At 39.8% G+C, this 15,178-nt stretch overlaps 1 protein-coding gene across 4 annotated transcripts in view; it reads right to left on the bottom strand.

The window, feature by feature from the left end:
• The window catches only part of KCNIP4 (potassium voltage-gated channel interacting protein 4), a 1,204,862-nt gene that overhangs the window by 557,111 nt on the left and 632,573 nt on the right, over window positions 1-15,178 (bottom strand). Inside the window, exon 1 of one of the 4 annotated variants that reach the window (XM_032271872.1) lies at window positions 834-1,367. The exons of the other annotated variants lie outside the window; for them this stretch is intronic. Within the exon in view, the coding sequence (XP_032127763.1) occupies window positions 834-933 (100 nt within the window). The 5' untranslated portion in view covers window positions 934-1,367. Of the gene's footprint in view, window positions 1-833; window positions 1,368-15,178 lie in introns of those variants that run through there. 4 annotated transcript variants of the gene reach the window in all.

A 15,178-nucleotide genomic window follows, 5' to 3' on the forward strand; every position in this document is an offset into this window, starting at 1 on the left:
TAAAAATCGTTCTGCCAACTTTAGAGAAATAACGACTGGCTGTATGCAAACACACTCTCAAATGTGTTCTGAGCAGTTAGAAAATTATAGTGTAAATTTACCCAGATTCCCGAGAAACATTTAATTTAGGAAACAATAAAGGCTAATACAAAATTTACTGTGTAAACAAAGAGATGATTGACAAGGAGAACAGGAGAAGGAGCCTCTAATGAACATAAACAGCAATACTTGAAAAATAATTGGCTATCTAGAATCTATGTAAAGTCTGTTATATGAGTTCGAGTCTTTTCCCCTTACAGTCTCTGTTAGTATGTAAAATAGGTAACATTATAAACACCTCTCCAAATGACCTTATGAAAAGCCCGTCATTCTTAGGCTCCAATCTTAGACCATAAGAAATTATGTCTATTTACTTTCATTTGATGAATGCATTTGCATAGCAAGAAACAAGTGATCTCACAATATACCCAAATAAAATTTGCCGATACAATAAGAGGAGATATTAGATCAAATAATCAAACATCAGTATGGACTCAATACTCTCAAAATAAGCAGGCAGATCTATTATAAACCCTTCAGCACTTCAGTTTCGGTCCTGACATTTTGAACCAAAGTGTTTCCCACAGTTTTAACATTCTTTTGTGAAAACATCACTGCAACTTACAAAAAGTTTATTTCATTAATCTTTGCTCCCCCGAAGACCCTGGCTTCCTTCATGTCCATCCCAGAGTGACATTTGTCTCCTCTCATTTCAGGTGCCTCTTACATTCACCTAAGACATTTTCATGGCAAAACAGAGAATTTTTAGAAGTCACTGAAAAGCACTCCCTTACCTTCTAAACCTGCTTCAATCAGCCCAAACTGTTCCAATAATTTAACAAAAAGCACAATGACGATCAGAACTGCTATCATTTCAAGCCCTTCCAAGTTCATGGTCAGCTAGGTCATGGTCCAACCACAGCCACTGAGAAGTGCTCCTCTGCCTGGCTTTCTTTGTAACGCCATTAAACTACATTAAGAAGACTACTGCTGGAGAAAGGGGAGGAGGAGAGCGCATGAGAGAGAGAGGAGAGAGAGAGAGAGAGAGAGAGAGAGAGAGAGAGAGAGAGAGAGAGAGAGAGAGGAAAGGAGATGGAGAGGCTGAGAAAAAGGGCGTGAGTGAGAGAAAATGCATTCATCCTGTCTGCTGTGGCAGAGGCCAGAAGTGGCAGCCGGATAAAGTCGGGCCTGTCGGCATTATCCGCTTCCTGGTTGTCACTCCTGCACAGAGAGACAACCACGCATGAAGTCGCGTGCAGATCACCCGAGGACCTGGCAGGTCAGCAGGAACGTCCCGAGGAAACCGGAGGCCCGGCGCGGCAGAGATGGCTCTGCGCCCCGGGACTCCGCGCGCCCGCGCCGCCGCCACCGGTGGCTTCGTTGGGCCGGCCAGTTGCCTTGGAAACAAGAGAACCTAAGCAAGGGCTGGACTCCCGCTGCAGACGGGGAGCAGAGCCCCCCGCACCTGCAAATACGGAGGAAAACCTGAAAACGCTGAGAGGTGGAGTGACAACTTGCGTTCAGCTGTTTCAGTGACATTGTTGACCAGTAAGGAAGATCCAAATGTGTATTTTGTCCCAACTCGCTGAGCGCAGATTGAAACGAGGCTTAAGGAGTCCTTCCATGTTGACTTTCTTTTCAATGAGTCACCTTATCTGAAAGCTCAATCTCAGTCAGAACTAATATTCTGGTTTGAGTAGTAGCTATCATATCTTTTCACAGCATGGGAATAATAAACTAATTAAGTATTCATCATATTTGCATAGTATTTTAGAGGTTAGCAGCTACCACCTATGCACTACCTCATACCAATCAATACACCAAAATAGATACAGTATTTAATGTGTTCCTTCTATCCTTTGTAAATAATGGTTTCAGTAAATTTAGAGCCAGGAAAAGTTTGAGAAGAAAAAAATCTGAAAAAGAAAAAAAGTTGAAGTTTTGTCTCTCTCTCGCACAACTATTTCATCTTTTTCTCTCCTCCTAACTCTGCCCAAATAGACTAGGTCCACAATGAAATGTAGAATTTTAAAAAATGCAAGAGAGAGAGAGAGCATCTTAGAAAGCCAATTCGAGTCTCCTGTTTCATAGATCAACAAACTGAGGACCGAAGAGAGCAAAGAGACGAGGCAAACGCAAAGCAGGATAGAATGGTTGGCTTTTGAGGCAGGGAAGTATAGCAGCTCGGAATATAGACTCCAGAGGCAGACCACTGGGATCTCTTACTAGCTGTGTGACCTTAAGTAAGTTACTTAACATCTCTATGTCTTAATGTCCTCATCTGTAAAAAGAGGCATGATAATAGGCCCTAGCTCATCACTTTTTGAGGGAATTAATGACACTTTTAGAAGCAACACTTCTAGAAAAGAGTGAGTGCTCAATCACTACCACCTCAAGTGTTTTTCAAAAGTGTCTCTATGTTCTACTCAGATTTTGCTGGGTTGCCAGAAGAATTAATCTCTTATTATTCTCTTAATCAGAAATCTTCCAAGGCTCCCTATTTGCCTGCAGAACAAAGTTGAAGCTCCTCTGAAGGGCATCCTGGTCTCTCCATGATTCGGTACCTCCTTGAGGATTGGGCCTTGGTGGTCTGACTCCTGCCAATACACTCTACCCAACAGCTCAGCTTCCTTTACCAAAACTTATTCTGAGCTTTTCCATTTCCAGGCCTTTGCTCAAACTGCTCTATTTAGAAAAACCTTTCCACACCATCTCTGCCTGTCAAGTTCTTAAAACTCTTTCATGAAACTTCAACCAGAATTGGATCAAATCTCTTTTTTGTGTTTTTATGGTATTTTTCCTATTTATGAGGTATTATATGATACCCATAGGGGTATCCATTCTCTCCATTAAAGGATAGGCTTACAGAGGGCAGGAATCATGCCCTGCTAATCTAGATAGTCCCTACTGCGCCTCCATGGAGGGCACTTCTTACTTCATAGACGTTTGCTGGATAATAAAGGTCATCAATGATTAGGTGATTACTACACACCAGATGCTTTAATGCATCACTCCTTCCTATACATTCTAAAAGTAGGGATGATGATCTGCAGGTGAAACACTAGCCTCAGACAGTTTAAGTGGCAGGCTCAAGATCATACAGTTGGTGAATGATGGAACCAAGCCTCAAATTCTGATTTGTTTAATGCAAAACCCATGATTTCTTCCCATTATCCAACAGGGCTTTAAATGAATTAAAAATCCAAATATTGGCACAAGTGCTTATCAGCACAGGAGTGAAGGTAACACCCAAAATGTTCCCCCAAACTGTTTTGAGACATTCTTTTTTTTTTTGAAAGAGAGAGGCAGGGTTTTGCTCTGTAGCCCAGGTTTGAGTGTAGTGGCGAGATCACAGCTCACTGCAGCCCCAGACTCTGGAGCTCAAGAGATCTTCCTGCCTTGGCCTCCCATAGTGCTGGGACCACAGACGTGAACTACCACATCTGGCTGCCATTCTGTTTTATCCATTAATCCCAGTAACTTTGGAACATGAAAAGTGTATAAACTAGTAGTTAATTCAACTCAAGGATCTTTCTTCCAGCTCATTCACAGGATTAATACTACTTAAACACAAACCACCTCTGAACTCCAAAGGGAGTTCTGTTTTTCTAGTACAGTGAACTCTGCAGAACCCTTCAGCTTGACTCATATGTGAATATCAGTCATCAAGTCCTTTGCATTCACATTTAAAATTGATGACTTGGGGCTGAGAAATATTATAGGCAAGAACTATCAAAGAGCATCAGCGCGAGGCTCCTTCCACTGGATCTGGATGTCACAGTTACGGGTTCCTTTGCTATTATGTTGTTCTTCCCATGGCCTGTCAAGTTCTTGAAACTCTTTCATGAAACTTCTTTTTTTTTTTAATGTTCGCCTCATTAGCTCAAGCCTCTGTGCTTCCAGTCCCCTCTCTTGCAGTGCTTATCCTCCTATATTCCCATGAGTAAGTGATTTGATGTAGGTCTTCGTTCCAAAACTCCTATCACAGAGAGGCCCTTTCTCACCACACTATGTAGAAAAACCTCCCTCACCTGGCCCTGGAGTCACTACCCTCTGAACCAGTGATATTTTCCTCCAAAGCACTGTCACCACCTGGCATGAATATTTGTTTGTCATATGTCTCCTACCAGAATTGCTAGGATATAAACTCCTACCTAAGAGCTTAGAGATTTTTGTTCTTGTTCAATGTAATATCCTCGGTCATAGAATGGGACCTGGCAAATAAGAGGGTGTGAGTGGTTGTTGAATGAATAATCTGATTGGTATTCTCACCTAAGAAGCTCCCTGCTCTCTCACTGATCTGGCAGAACCCAATTTCCTGTTACCAAAGTGCCTCATCTGCCTGTGGACCCTGAGAGATTTCCATACCTTTTTTGTTGTTGTTGTTGGAAGCCCTATTCCTATTGCTTCTTTTTAAGGTGAGACATAAGCACTGCATGCTCAAACATATTGGCTATGCTCTATCTTCGGCATTTAATGTGAATATGATTTGCAGTTTCTGCCCATGTGAACAATGAAAGCAATACAAGGAAGGCAGCCAAGAAGGCTGCCCTGCCCAAAATATCTTAAAATCACTGGTGTGGAGGATGATAAGTACCTTGGATAGCATCCACGCTCATCCTTTCATTGTCAGCTAAAAGAACACTGCAATCTAAATAGGTAAAGTTACTTAACTACATATGCAACTCTTACCTTCAAGTCACAGCGTGGATTCAAACTAAAATACTAATCCAATATATATTTTTTTCCTGGAGAGCCTTGAATCCCCTTCGAAAAGAGAAATATTAAGAGTATCCAACAGAAAGAGGAAACTTAAATACTGGCTCTAAATCTTTGTCCTCATTTGGGTTACTTAAACTCGCTAAATTTTGGTTTGCCTGTCTTTAAAATGAGGCCAATATTTCTTCTTCAGGGAAGTGTTGTGAGGATTAGGCGCAATAATATTGTAAATGATACTAAATCTCTGTGGGGCATATATGTTGTCAAGCAGTGGGCCTAACACATAGAGTCTTCCATTCTTGCAACCCCTCTTTGAGGAAGAGAGGGGTTTACATTTCCATTTTATGGATGAGGAAACAAAGGCTTGTGAAAAACTAGTCAATTACCCCATGTCCCAAAGCATCTGAAGCCAGTGGGGTTGATAGCTGCTTGCTGATGCTCATAACATTTCCCGTGTGTCTTATGTAACAGTGGCCAGGAATACCTAAAGCATCCAATGAAGCAAACATCACCAGTGTAAGTAGCCCAACACTTGATTGTGACTTTTTAAAAGATTTTTCAGCCAGGCACGGTGGCTCATGCCTGTAATTGCAGTACTTTGGGAGGCTGAAGTGGGTGGATCACGAGGTCAGGAGTTTGAGACCAGCCTGGCCAGTATGGTGAAACCCCATCTCAACTAAAAAGACTAAATCAGCTGGGTGTGGTGGTGGGCGCCTGTAGTCCCACCTACTCGGGAGGCTGAGGCAGGAAAATTGCTTGACCCTGGGAGGTAGAGGTTGCAGTGATCCTAGATCACGCCACTGCCCCTCCAGCCTGGGTGACACAGCAAGACTCCATCTGAAAAATAAATAAACATTTCTTGCCCTTTCCGCATTAATATTAGATACAAGAAATTTCTGTACTCCTGCCATGTGTGCGTGTGTGTGTATGTGAGAGAGAAACAGGTACATATGAAGTGGTGGTGAGAGAAAAGGGATACTATTGTGACAGTTTGCCAAAATTTTCTTCTGCACAATGCAATACATATATCTATGTATTCTCAAGAAACTACTGAGGAGGGTGCGAGTCTGTTTCAGTGCCCCTGTTTAAAGAAGTTTCTTCAAAGTCATGTTGGGGAGTCCTTCAGCTCAGGCTCTACTGCTGCATGAAGGTTATCTCTTGCCTGTCCCCAGAAAAATGAGCGTGCTTAATGAGAGGCACTCTTACTTTTGCACTTCAGAGCACATCCCTAAAGTGCAGTTTATTCAAAATCACCAGTTACTCACAGTAATGAACCCATTTCTGCTTTGATTCCAGCAATATGGCTTTTGGAAGAAAAACAATGTTTTTTATAAAATGAAAGATGAGTTTGCCCTTTGGTGAACTGAGGCAGGGAACAAAGGGATTCTGGCATGTTATGTCTTTCTAGATTCCAGGCTGGGAAGGCACTGAAGAGAGGAGGAGAAGGTGGGCAAACTTCCTCTATGCTTTCACCACAGAGTCCCAATGAGTTGGTCTTCTCATTCACTTTGTTTCTGATTATTATCTTTCATTCAATTGTTAAAGTTGTGGTCCAGGTACCATATAAGCCAGTATGATTAATAAAAAGATGAATACCCAATTTTCCATAAGCTGATTATTACACATTGTATACCTGTACAATAATATCTCTTGCAGTCCATAAATATATCTATGTACCCACAAACATTAAAAATTCAAAAAAATCTATCCTCAGTCCTCACTAGATTAAAGTGTATTAAAAACAAAATTTAGATGATAATAGTTCACGTGTGTAGAATAATCACTATTTGACAGACTAGCGTACTAAGTCTTTTATATAGTTTATTTCACTGTATCCTCCTGTAAACCCTATGAGCCAGCTACTAATGCTATCTCCATTTTGCAAGGGGAAACTGAGGAATGGAGGCCTCATTGGATTGGACCAGGAAATATCTGGTCCAGGATTTAAACCCAAATCTGACTCCAGTGATGAAGATGTAATATTTTAGATGCCATTGAAAACACCTGAAATTCAAAGCAGCATCTGGTAAAAGTCTTTAAGGCAGTATGGAAAGTACCATGAGATGAGGGAAAGGCTTTAATGATAGTGACAGGTAGGGGAATCGAACCAAGATCAGCTTTATAGAGATCATGTTAGGCTTGTAGTATGTAGATATTAGATAGTATTTTTTTTCCATAGCAAAGGCAATCTATATTACATGACAAATGGAAAAGAAAACTAGTCTTGCCAGAGAATTCTTTTTATTTTTTGAGACAAAGTCTCACACAGGATGGAGTGCAGTGTCTCAAGCTCGGCTCACTGCAAACTCTGCCGCCTCCCCAGTTCAAGTGATTCTTCTGTCTAAGCCTCCCAAGTAGCTGAGACTATAGATGCATGTCACCACACCCAGCTAATTTTTATATTTTTAATAGAGATGAGGTTTCACCATGTTGGCTAGGCTGGTCTTGAATTCCCGATCTCATGTGATATGCCTACCTCTGCCTTCCAAAGTGCTGGACTACAGGTGTGAGCCACCACACCCAGCCTTGCCAGAGAATTTACTCAGAGTCTGAAAGAAGAGTCAAAGCCCATAAGATCACTTGCCCAGGTGCTCCCAGGAAGAGTTTTCCCCTAATTTTTCAGGCCATCCCTCATTCTGGTGCACAAAATCAGCATCAGTGACTGCCTCTAACTTATTCTCTTCCTTCAGCAGTTACTTGATCCAAGAGAAGCCTGGCTGAATCTTATGACTGAGTGAATAGAAAGCAAATTTGGCCCTCCAAAATGAAAGAAAACGAGCAGAAGGCACTGCATGAAAAATGTATTTCTTTCTTTCTTTCTTTTTTGGAGATGACAGAGTCTCACTCTGTCATCCAGGTTGGAGTGCAGTGGCGTGATCTAGGCTCACTGCAACCTCTGCCTCCTGGGTTCAAGCAATTCTCCTGCCTCAGCCTCCCTAGTAGCTGGGACTACAGGTGCGTGCCATCATTACTGGCTAATTTTTTGTATTTTTAGTAGAGGCGGGGTTTCATCATGTTAGCCAGGATGGTCTCGATCTCTTGACCTCATGATCCACTAGCCTCTGCCTATCGAACTGCTCGGATTACAAGCGTGAGCCACCGTGCCCAGCCTGAGAAATGTATTTCAATCCTAATGTGAATAGGCAATGAGCTGCATTTATGGCAGAGGCAGTATAATGCAGAGGTTAAGAGTATGCTTGGGTTTAAATCCCCACTTTGTTTATTTAGAGCCTTGTGACTTTGGGCAAATTGCTGAAATGAGTCATACAAAGCACTTAGAGGAGAGACTGTAACCATGTAAATGCTGGATAAATAATAGCTATTATTATTGCTATTTTTTGAGCTCTTGCTATACATCAAGTACTGTTCTAATTGAATTATCTTAATATGTCCATATAACACATTCAATAAGCCAAGTACTATTATTATTCCTAGCCATTACATGGATAAGAAGGACTAGGGTATCTGCAATTGAGATGGAATTCTAAAAAAAAACACATTGCTTATACTCACCCATGAGGTTGACCAAGATCTTCACCATGAGTAATATAGGAAGAAATTATAAACTTACAATGGCTTGGCTTTTAAATTGTTCTTAAAAATGATGGAAACCTAGGGATCCTTGCTTCAAAAAGATGTAAACAGCATGAAAATAACTTTCTTGGACACTGATATTTGAGGACATCTTTGTCACCTTCCATTCTGGAACATTCCGCAGGATGAACTGCATCTGTGAGGTGTTGGCATGGAATCAGACTACAGACTCTACTTAGATTCAAGTGGGGTTTCAAAGGGTCCTGTCATCTGCTGAGGAAATCCACCTTCAAGGGCATATTTGACTGCTTCATAAGTCTCATCAGCCCCATGTTCCATGAATCACACTCTAGTTCTAGACTAGTCTAGTCGTGTTTACTCTAGTTCCATGATTAGACTATATCCTCCATGATGGAGGATCAACACCACACCCAGACTTTACCAGGCATCTTTGTCCTAAGAATAAATAGCAAACACAAGCTGCTTAGTGGGTAAAGTTGGTTAAATGAAGGAACAATAGACAGTGACTCAAAAACTCATTCTTAAAGGACTGAAGACAACTGGGAGGAAAGGAACTGGTAGCAAGAGTGTCCAGTAGTGGCAAAAGAGAACAGAGAACTAAGTTGTTATATATCCATATTGACTCATGTTGCTCAACCTGTTCTGTGCATCAGCATTAACTAGAAATCTCCCTAAAAAGGAATCCTCAGACCTTTCCCAGAAATTCTAATTTCATAGGTCTTAGGTAGAGACCCTGGATCTCCATTTTTGTTGAAAGTTCTAATTATTCTAATGAGGACTTCTCTGGACCACACTGTGAGAAACACTGCATTAATCTGCTCAAACACCCTCACCCATGTAAGGAACACATTCTTCCTGCTTATCAAAACTAGCTGAGAGTCACACATTCTACAATCTTGATATTATTAAGAATAGAATGGGGGTTCCTTCAGTTTCTCAAACTTCTCTGGAAAGCTTTTTCTTCTAATACAAGTAAGCATTTTAAACTGATCAGGAATAGACACAAGTTTCTATTCCACATTTAAAGTTTTTTTTTTGTTTGTTTTTATTCAGGTGATTCATTGCCTGTATTCGTGACAATTTTCTCTCATCACCGAACTTTAGATACAAACTTTAGTAGAGATAGAGGGCTGTGAACCATTCCACACTTTCTGCATTGCTTCATAACCTAGCTCCCATCTTTGATCTGTCCCTGGAGACTCAGTCTTTCAGCTCCAAACGTAATCACTTAAGTGAAGGGCAGAACTGATGTGCAGTCATCTTAATAGCCAGGCTAAGTGAAGTAAATAGAATTGATGGATATAAATGTTCGGAAGTGTGAAGCTGATTTAGATAAAGTAGATGTTTCAGTTTGAGATCTAATAAAAAGCAAAACAGCAGCCACATGGAGCCTTTTCGCATTACTCCCTGGGGCTAATCTTCATCTAAATCAATATTATAAAAGTAACAAAAGAAACAAAGTTGTCTGATGCATAGTTCATTTATTATGAACCCATGTAAGACTCAAACAATTGAATCATGATTATTTATGTGATCATTAAACCCAGGGGTAATTTCAACAGATTTTTGCCCTGCTTAATAAAAATCTTAGTTGCAGATACGTATTTAGCCAGATTTCATTCAAAATATTATCTCTTCCAACAAATTATTCCTCATTACAGCTGACATGTTGAACTTCCTCACTGTAATAGAGTATAAATATTGTTTATTCTATTATCTTATTGCAGCAAATAAATATAAAATGTAAAAAAAAAAATACAACAATCCCCTTGACAATTATTCATGCTTACATGCTGTAGTCTAATTACTAACAATTCTAACGGAATGACTTGTTAGTAACCTTGATTTTAAACAGAAATACTTCAAATATAATAGCCATAATAACTAAGTTATACTAGGATCAAATTATGAATACTAATTAAGTATATTTTTATTTGAAAAACTCACAGGACATGCCGTTAGCAGGATCACAGTGAAAAGAAAAATTATCATCAATGCAATGGAAATGTATACCATTAAATGATATGAAGTGGCCTCAAAGAATTAAAGATTAGTTTTTATGGATAACTGAGGGCATGCTATGTTAAATTTATTATGTGCAGAACCATGAGCAGACTAAAACTCTTTTGAAGGCTCATCAAAACAAGCCAGTCTAGCATGGCCTGCTGGTTTGACAACTCAGGATGGCACCACTCTGAACTATAGTATTGTTTAATAGTTTCCTACTACATAGCACATCATCACAAGCTGAGTGACTTAGAACAACACAAATTTATTATTTCTCAGTTTCTGTGGATAAGGAGTCTGTGTATGGGTTAGCAGAGTCCTCTATTCAGGCTTAAATCCAGGTGTAGGCTGGGGCTGTGATCTTATCTGAAGCTTTGTGTTCTCTTCTAAGGTCACAGTTTGTTCAAAGCATTCATTTCCTTGTACTTTTATGACTGAGTTCCCCGTTTTCTTGCTAGCTGTTGGACAGAGATCATTCTCATCCAGACATTTCTCTTCCTGCCATGCTCTGTCTGCAGTGTGGCAGGTTGCTCTTTCAAGGCAAGCAAGAAATGTTTTCATGCTTCAGATTTCTCTGACCTCTTTTCAAGGTTTGGCCAATTAGGTCATGCTCACTTGGGATTGTGTCCCTTTGGATTAACTCAAAGTCAACTGATTAGGAACCTTAGTTACAGTTACAAAATCTTTTCACCCATATAGAGTACCAATATTACAGCAGCGATATCCTATCATAGTCACAAATCCAACTCACACTCAAAGGAAAGGGATTATATAAAGTGTGTACATTAGGGTCATTTTAGGTGTACACTCTTGAGGACTATTTTAGAATTCCGTCTACCATAACAGGTTTCTCCTCTAACTACTGAGTGGCATGCTAGGTGTTCTATGATTGTGGGAGGCTGAAGGATATTTTTTTATCTTACACATTTTTCAACCTATATCTGGGGGAGGCTCAGCATAGAACCACTGGACATTTGGCCACTGAATGCACAGAAGACAATAGAAAGGTGTAAAGTTCTGAAGTATAGCCTGTCTTTTAACAACTCATGGTAACAAGGAAAGGAGAATGGCCGGAAAATGCCAATGCAAAACTCTGACTACCTAGTGTAGTTAGAGTATATGTTGAATTGCTGGCTTCATCTACTGAAGTGTATAAGGCAGACAGAACTATCTAGAAAAGGATGAAAAGTACCATATTTGGGACCTTAACACTACAGCTCCCAGGTTCCATTTGTTTTAGAGTAGATTCTTCTTGTATTTATAGTTTATTTTTATTTTTCCTGCTTCTTACTGCAATAGCTGCTCTGGTCTGGCTACGTTTCCACTATAATTATGGCTGATCTTATGAATATCCATTTACTTCCTCATGGCAGATCACAGAGAAATACTGCCTGGACACAAATCCTAACTGGATACTTCACTGAATACACAGCTTTGGGTGGATGCCATCTCTCAGTCTCAGTTACATTACCTATACAACACAGGCAGTAGTAATATCTCAGAGTTGTTGAGTTGAAATACAGTTGGCTCTTGAATGACATAGGTCAGAGCTCCACAGACTCACTTATGCACCAACTTCTTTCTGCCTCTGCCACCTCTGAGTCAGAAAGACCAACTTCTCTGCTTCCTCCTCCTCAGCCTACTCACTGTGAAGATGATGAAGATGAATGTCTTTATGATGATCTTCTTCCACTTAATAAATGGTAAGCATAGTCTCTCTTCTTTATGATTTTCTTAATATTTTCTTTTTACTAGTTTTCTTTAGTGTAAGAATTTAGCATATAACACATATACAATGTATATGTTAATCGACTGTGTCAGGCTTCTGGTAAACAGTAGGCTATCAATTCTTCAATTTTGGGACAGTCAAAAGTTATATATAGATTTTTAACTGTGGAGGGGTGGAGAGGTCAGTGCCCCAAATCTGAATTATTTAAAGATCTACAGCCCTTAAAATACATCTAGCTCCCAGACAGTACCAAATTGACATTAAATAAATTCTATTGTTATTGTCATAATTAATACAAGGTGGGCATTATGGTTACTTTGCTCCCAAGGTATACCCAGAATCTAGGGCCATGTCTAATTTACAGCATCCACTCAACACATGCCTGTCATAATTCCGTTAAGCCTCTCTTGCCTTCTGATCTACCCACCGTATACCTGTTGTCAAAGTGAAAGGAACATGTAATTCCCCAGTTTCGATTTTCAGTGGTATTTTGCTGGTATTTTTCAATTTGCAGAATGAAATCTGAAAGTCATAGCAAGGCATACAAAACCCCTATCAACTTTCCAAGGAGTTCTCTATCCTAATCTCCTGACAGCCTGTGCTCACACTGTGTTCAGGTCATGAGGAACTACTGCTATAGCCCAAACGCCTGGTTGATTTCCCCAACTGCTTCCTTTTCCTTCTGAGAAGTTCTTACCCATCATTTAAGAATCAGTTTAAATCTTTCCACTTGGGTGGAGTCTTTGATGAGTCCTTCTTCCAAAGCAAGATTAACCCCTTCTTCTTTCTGCTTTGTATCTATATTCAACTACGATCCTTTTGAGATTCATGAGCTGGTTGACATACTATATCCAATACAAAACTATGAATCCTGGGGAGGAGGGACTATAGCTGATTTATGTTTCTCTCCTCAGTACTTATCCATGCATCTGAAATGTATTAGTTGATCAGTAAATGTCGCAGTAAATGAAGGAAGAATGGAAAGGAAAAAAGAAAGACAAAAAATGAATGGCATGCTATCTGGAGGGCATGAGGAAGATTTAAGCCAAAAGCATAATGCTCCAATGAAAATCACTATGCCCATAATTCAACCATTAAATACTTAATTTTTCACATTAAGCATTCCAGGTGTCCTGAAAATTACTCAAAGGGCAGAAAACTTTAATCATTAACTTTCATTTGTCATCTTTGTGCATGAAAAGTGAGATTCCTGGCAACCTGGGAACTTGAAGCCGGTTGGCACTAATGTGTAAAAAGGGGGCTAGGTTGAGAGCCAGTTTGATAGCAAGTACAGAAGCTTAAACAACAAAATACCTAGCTAGTTGAACTGGAAAATCCAGAGTTATTTTAAGACAACCTGTCTGAGCGCAGTGGCTCACACCTGCAATCCCAGCACTTCGGGAGGCCAAGGAGGGCGGATCACAAGGTCAGGAGATTGACATCATCCTGGCTAACACTGTGAAAAACCACTCTACTAAAAATATAAAAAATTAACTGGGTGTGGTGGTGTGTTCCTGTAATCCCAGCTACGCAGGAGGCTGAAGCAGGAGAATTGCTTGAACCCAGGCGGCGGAGGTTGCAGTGAGCCTAGATTGCACCACTCACTGCCTGAAAGACAAAGCAAAGCTCTGTCTCAAAAAACAAACAAACCAAACAAACAGAAAAAAAAAAATTACAGAAGTCAGCTTCTGTGCTGGGAATAACTGGCTCAGGGTTTTATAATATATATTCCATTTCTTTAGGTACCCAAAATTCTCAAAGGTAACATCAGTTTGCTCTTACAAACTGCTCTGGCCTTCACATTTCTTAGATGGCCATTCAAGAGATACTTGCAAGACCGTTTAGTGTTCTTGTGAGATATAAATGCTTGTCATTAGCAAAGGGAAAACTTGGCAACTGGTCTGAAGTATCAATTATTTCAAATAGTTTTTACAGTAGACTGGATTTGATCAAACTCTCTACTTACATGCCAACTATCCCCTTTTCATATTTTAAATCCTTAATGATTTTAACATAAAGTCAATCAGCACATTTTGATTAACGAACATAGAAATCATTTTTATTAATGAATATGAAATTATAAAAATATGTTTCCTATTCTGTGTCCAGAAAGAAGCCACCTTTAATCATTTCTCCATGGCTTTCTTTTGGGACTAAAAGGTAACAATGTATGGAGGAATCAAATAAGCAAATACGTATTTAAATAAATCAGGAATTTTTTTTGAGGAGTTGTTTCTTAACAATAATGTTGACAACCTGGTAAACAAGCAAACACTCACTCTATACAGTACATATAAGGTGACAATGTGTGGCAATAATGCATAGAAAGTGTGCATATTTACCAAGAAATCATTAAGAAACTATATTATGGGTCCAATGATGATGGTCTTGCAGAAACATTTTGAAGATACCCTTTTAAGAACTGATATGGTTTGGCTGTGCCCCACCCCAATCTTATCTTGAAATCTCACATGTTGTGGGAGGGATTGGATGGGAGGTAATTGAATCATGGGAGCAGGTCTTTCCCATGCTGGTCTCATAATAGTGAATAAGTCCCACAAGATCTGATGGTTTTAAAAATGGGAGGCTCCCTGCACAAGCTCTCTTCTCTTGTCTGCTGCCATGCAAGATGTGCCTTTCACTTTCTACCAGAATTGTGAGGCCTCCCTAGCCACGTGGAACTGTAAGTCCAATATACCTCTTTATTTTGTAAATTGTGCAGTCTCTGGTATGTCTTTATTAGCAGCATGAAAACCGTCTAATAGAGGAACTGTTTTTAAATCCAATTTATAAATCATCCTTCCCTGCCTGCTCTAGCTGACACCTGGCTGCCCTCAGGCTCAAATTTTCCAAACTTCTTCAAATCACATTTTGATGATTGATGCTTTATTTATTTGTAAACAGCTTTACCAAAGCAGGAGACATTCAAAAAGAGACAGGTAAAATGACACCCAAGCAACTTAGCTATTCTCATTAGCTCATGTAAATGTTTGCTAGGGAAGAAGGTGGTAATTAATGGTAGGAATCAGCATTTCATGTTATCATTAAATTTCAATTATGTACAATCCTTGCTTACATTACCTGGATTAATTAGAAGTTCATAGCATCATTGTGAGTCAAAGCAATCCT

Source organism: Sapajus apella, unplaced genomic scaffold (genome assembly GCF_009761245.1).
Source record: "Sapajus apella isolate SASKATOON/1434 unplaced genomic scaffold, GSC_monkey_1.0 scaffold5, whole genome shotgun sequence".
Lineage (NCBI taxonomy): Eukaryota > Metazoa > Chordata > Mammalia > Primates > Cebidae > Sapajus > Sapajus apella.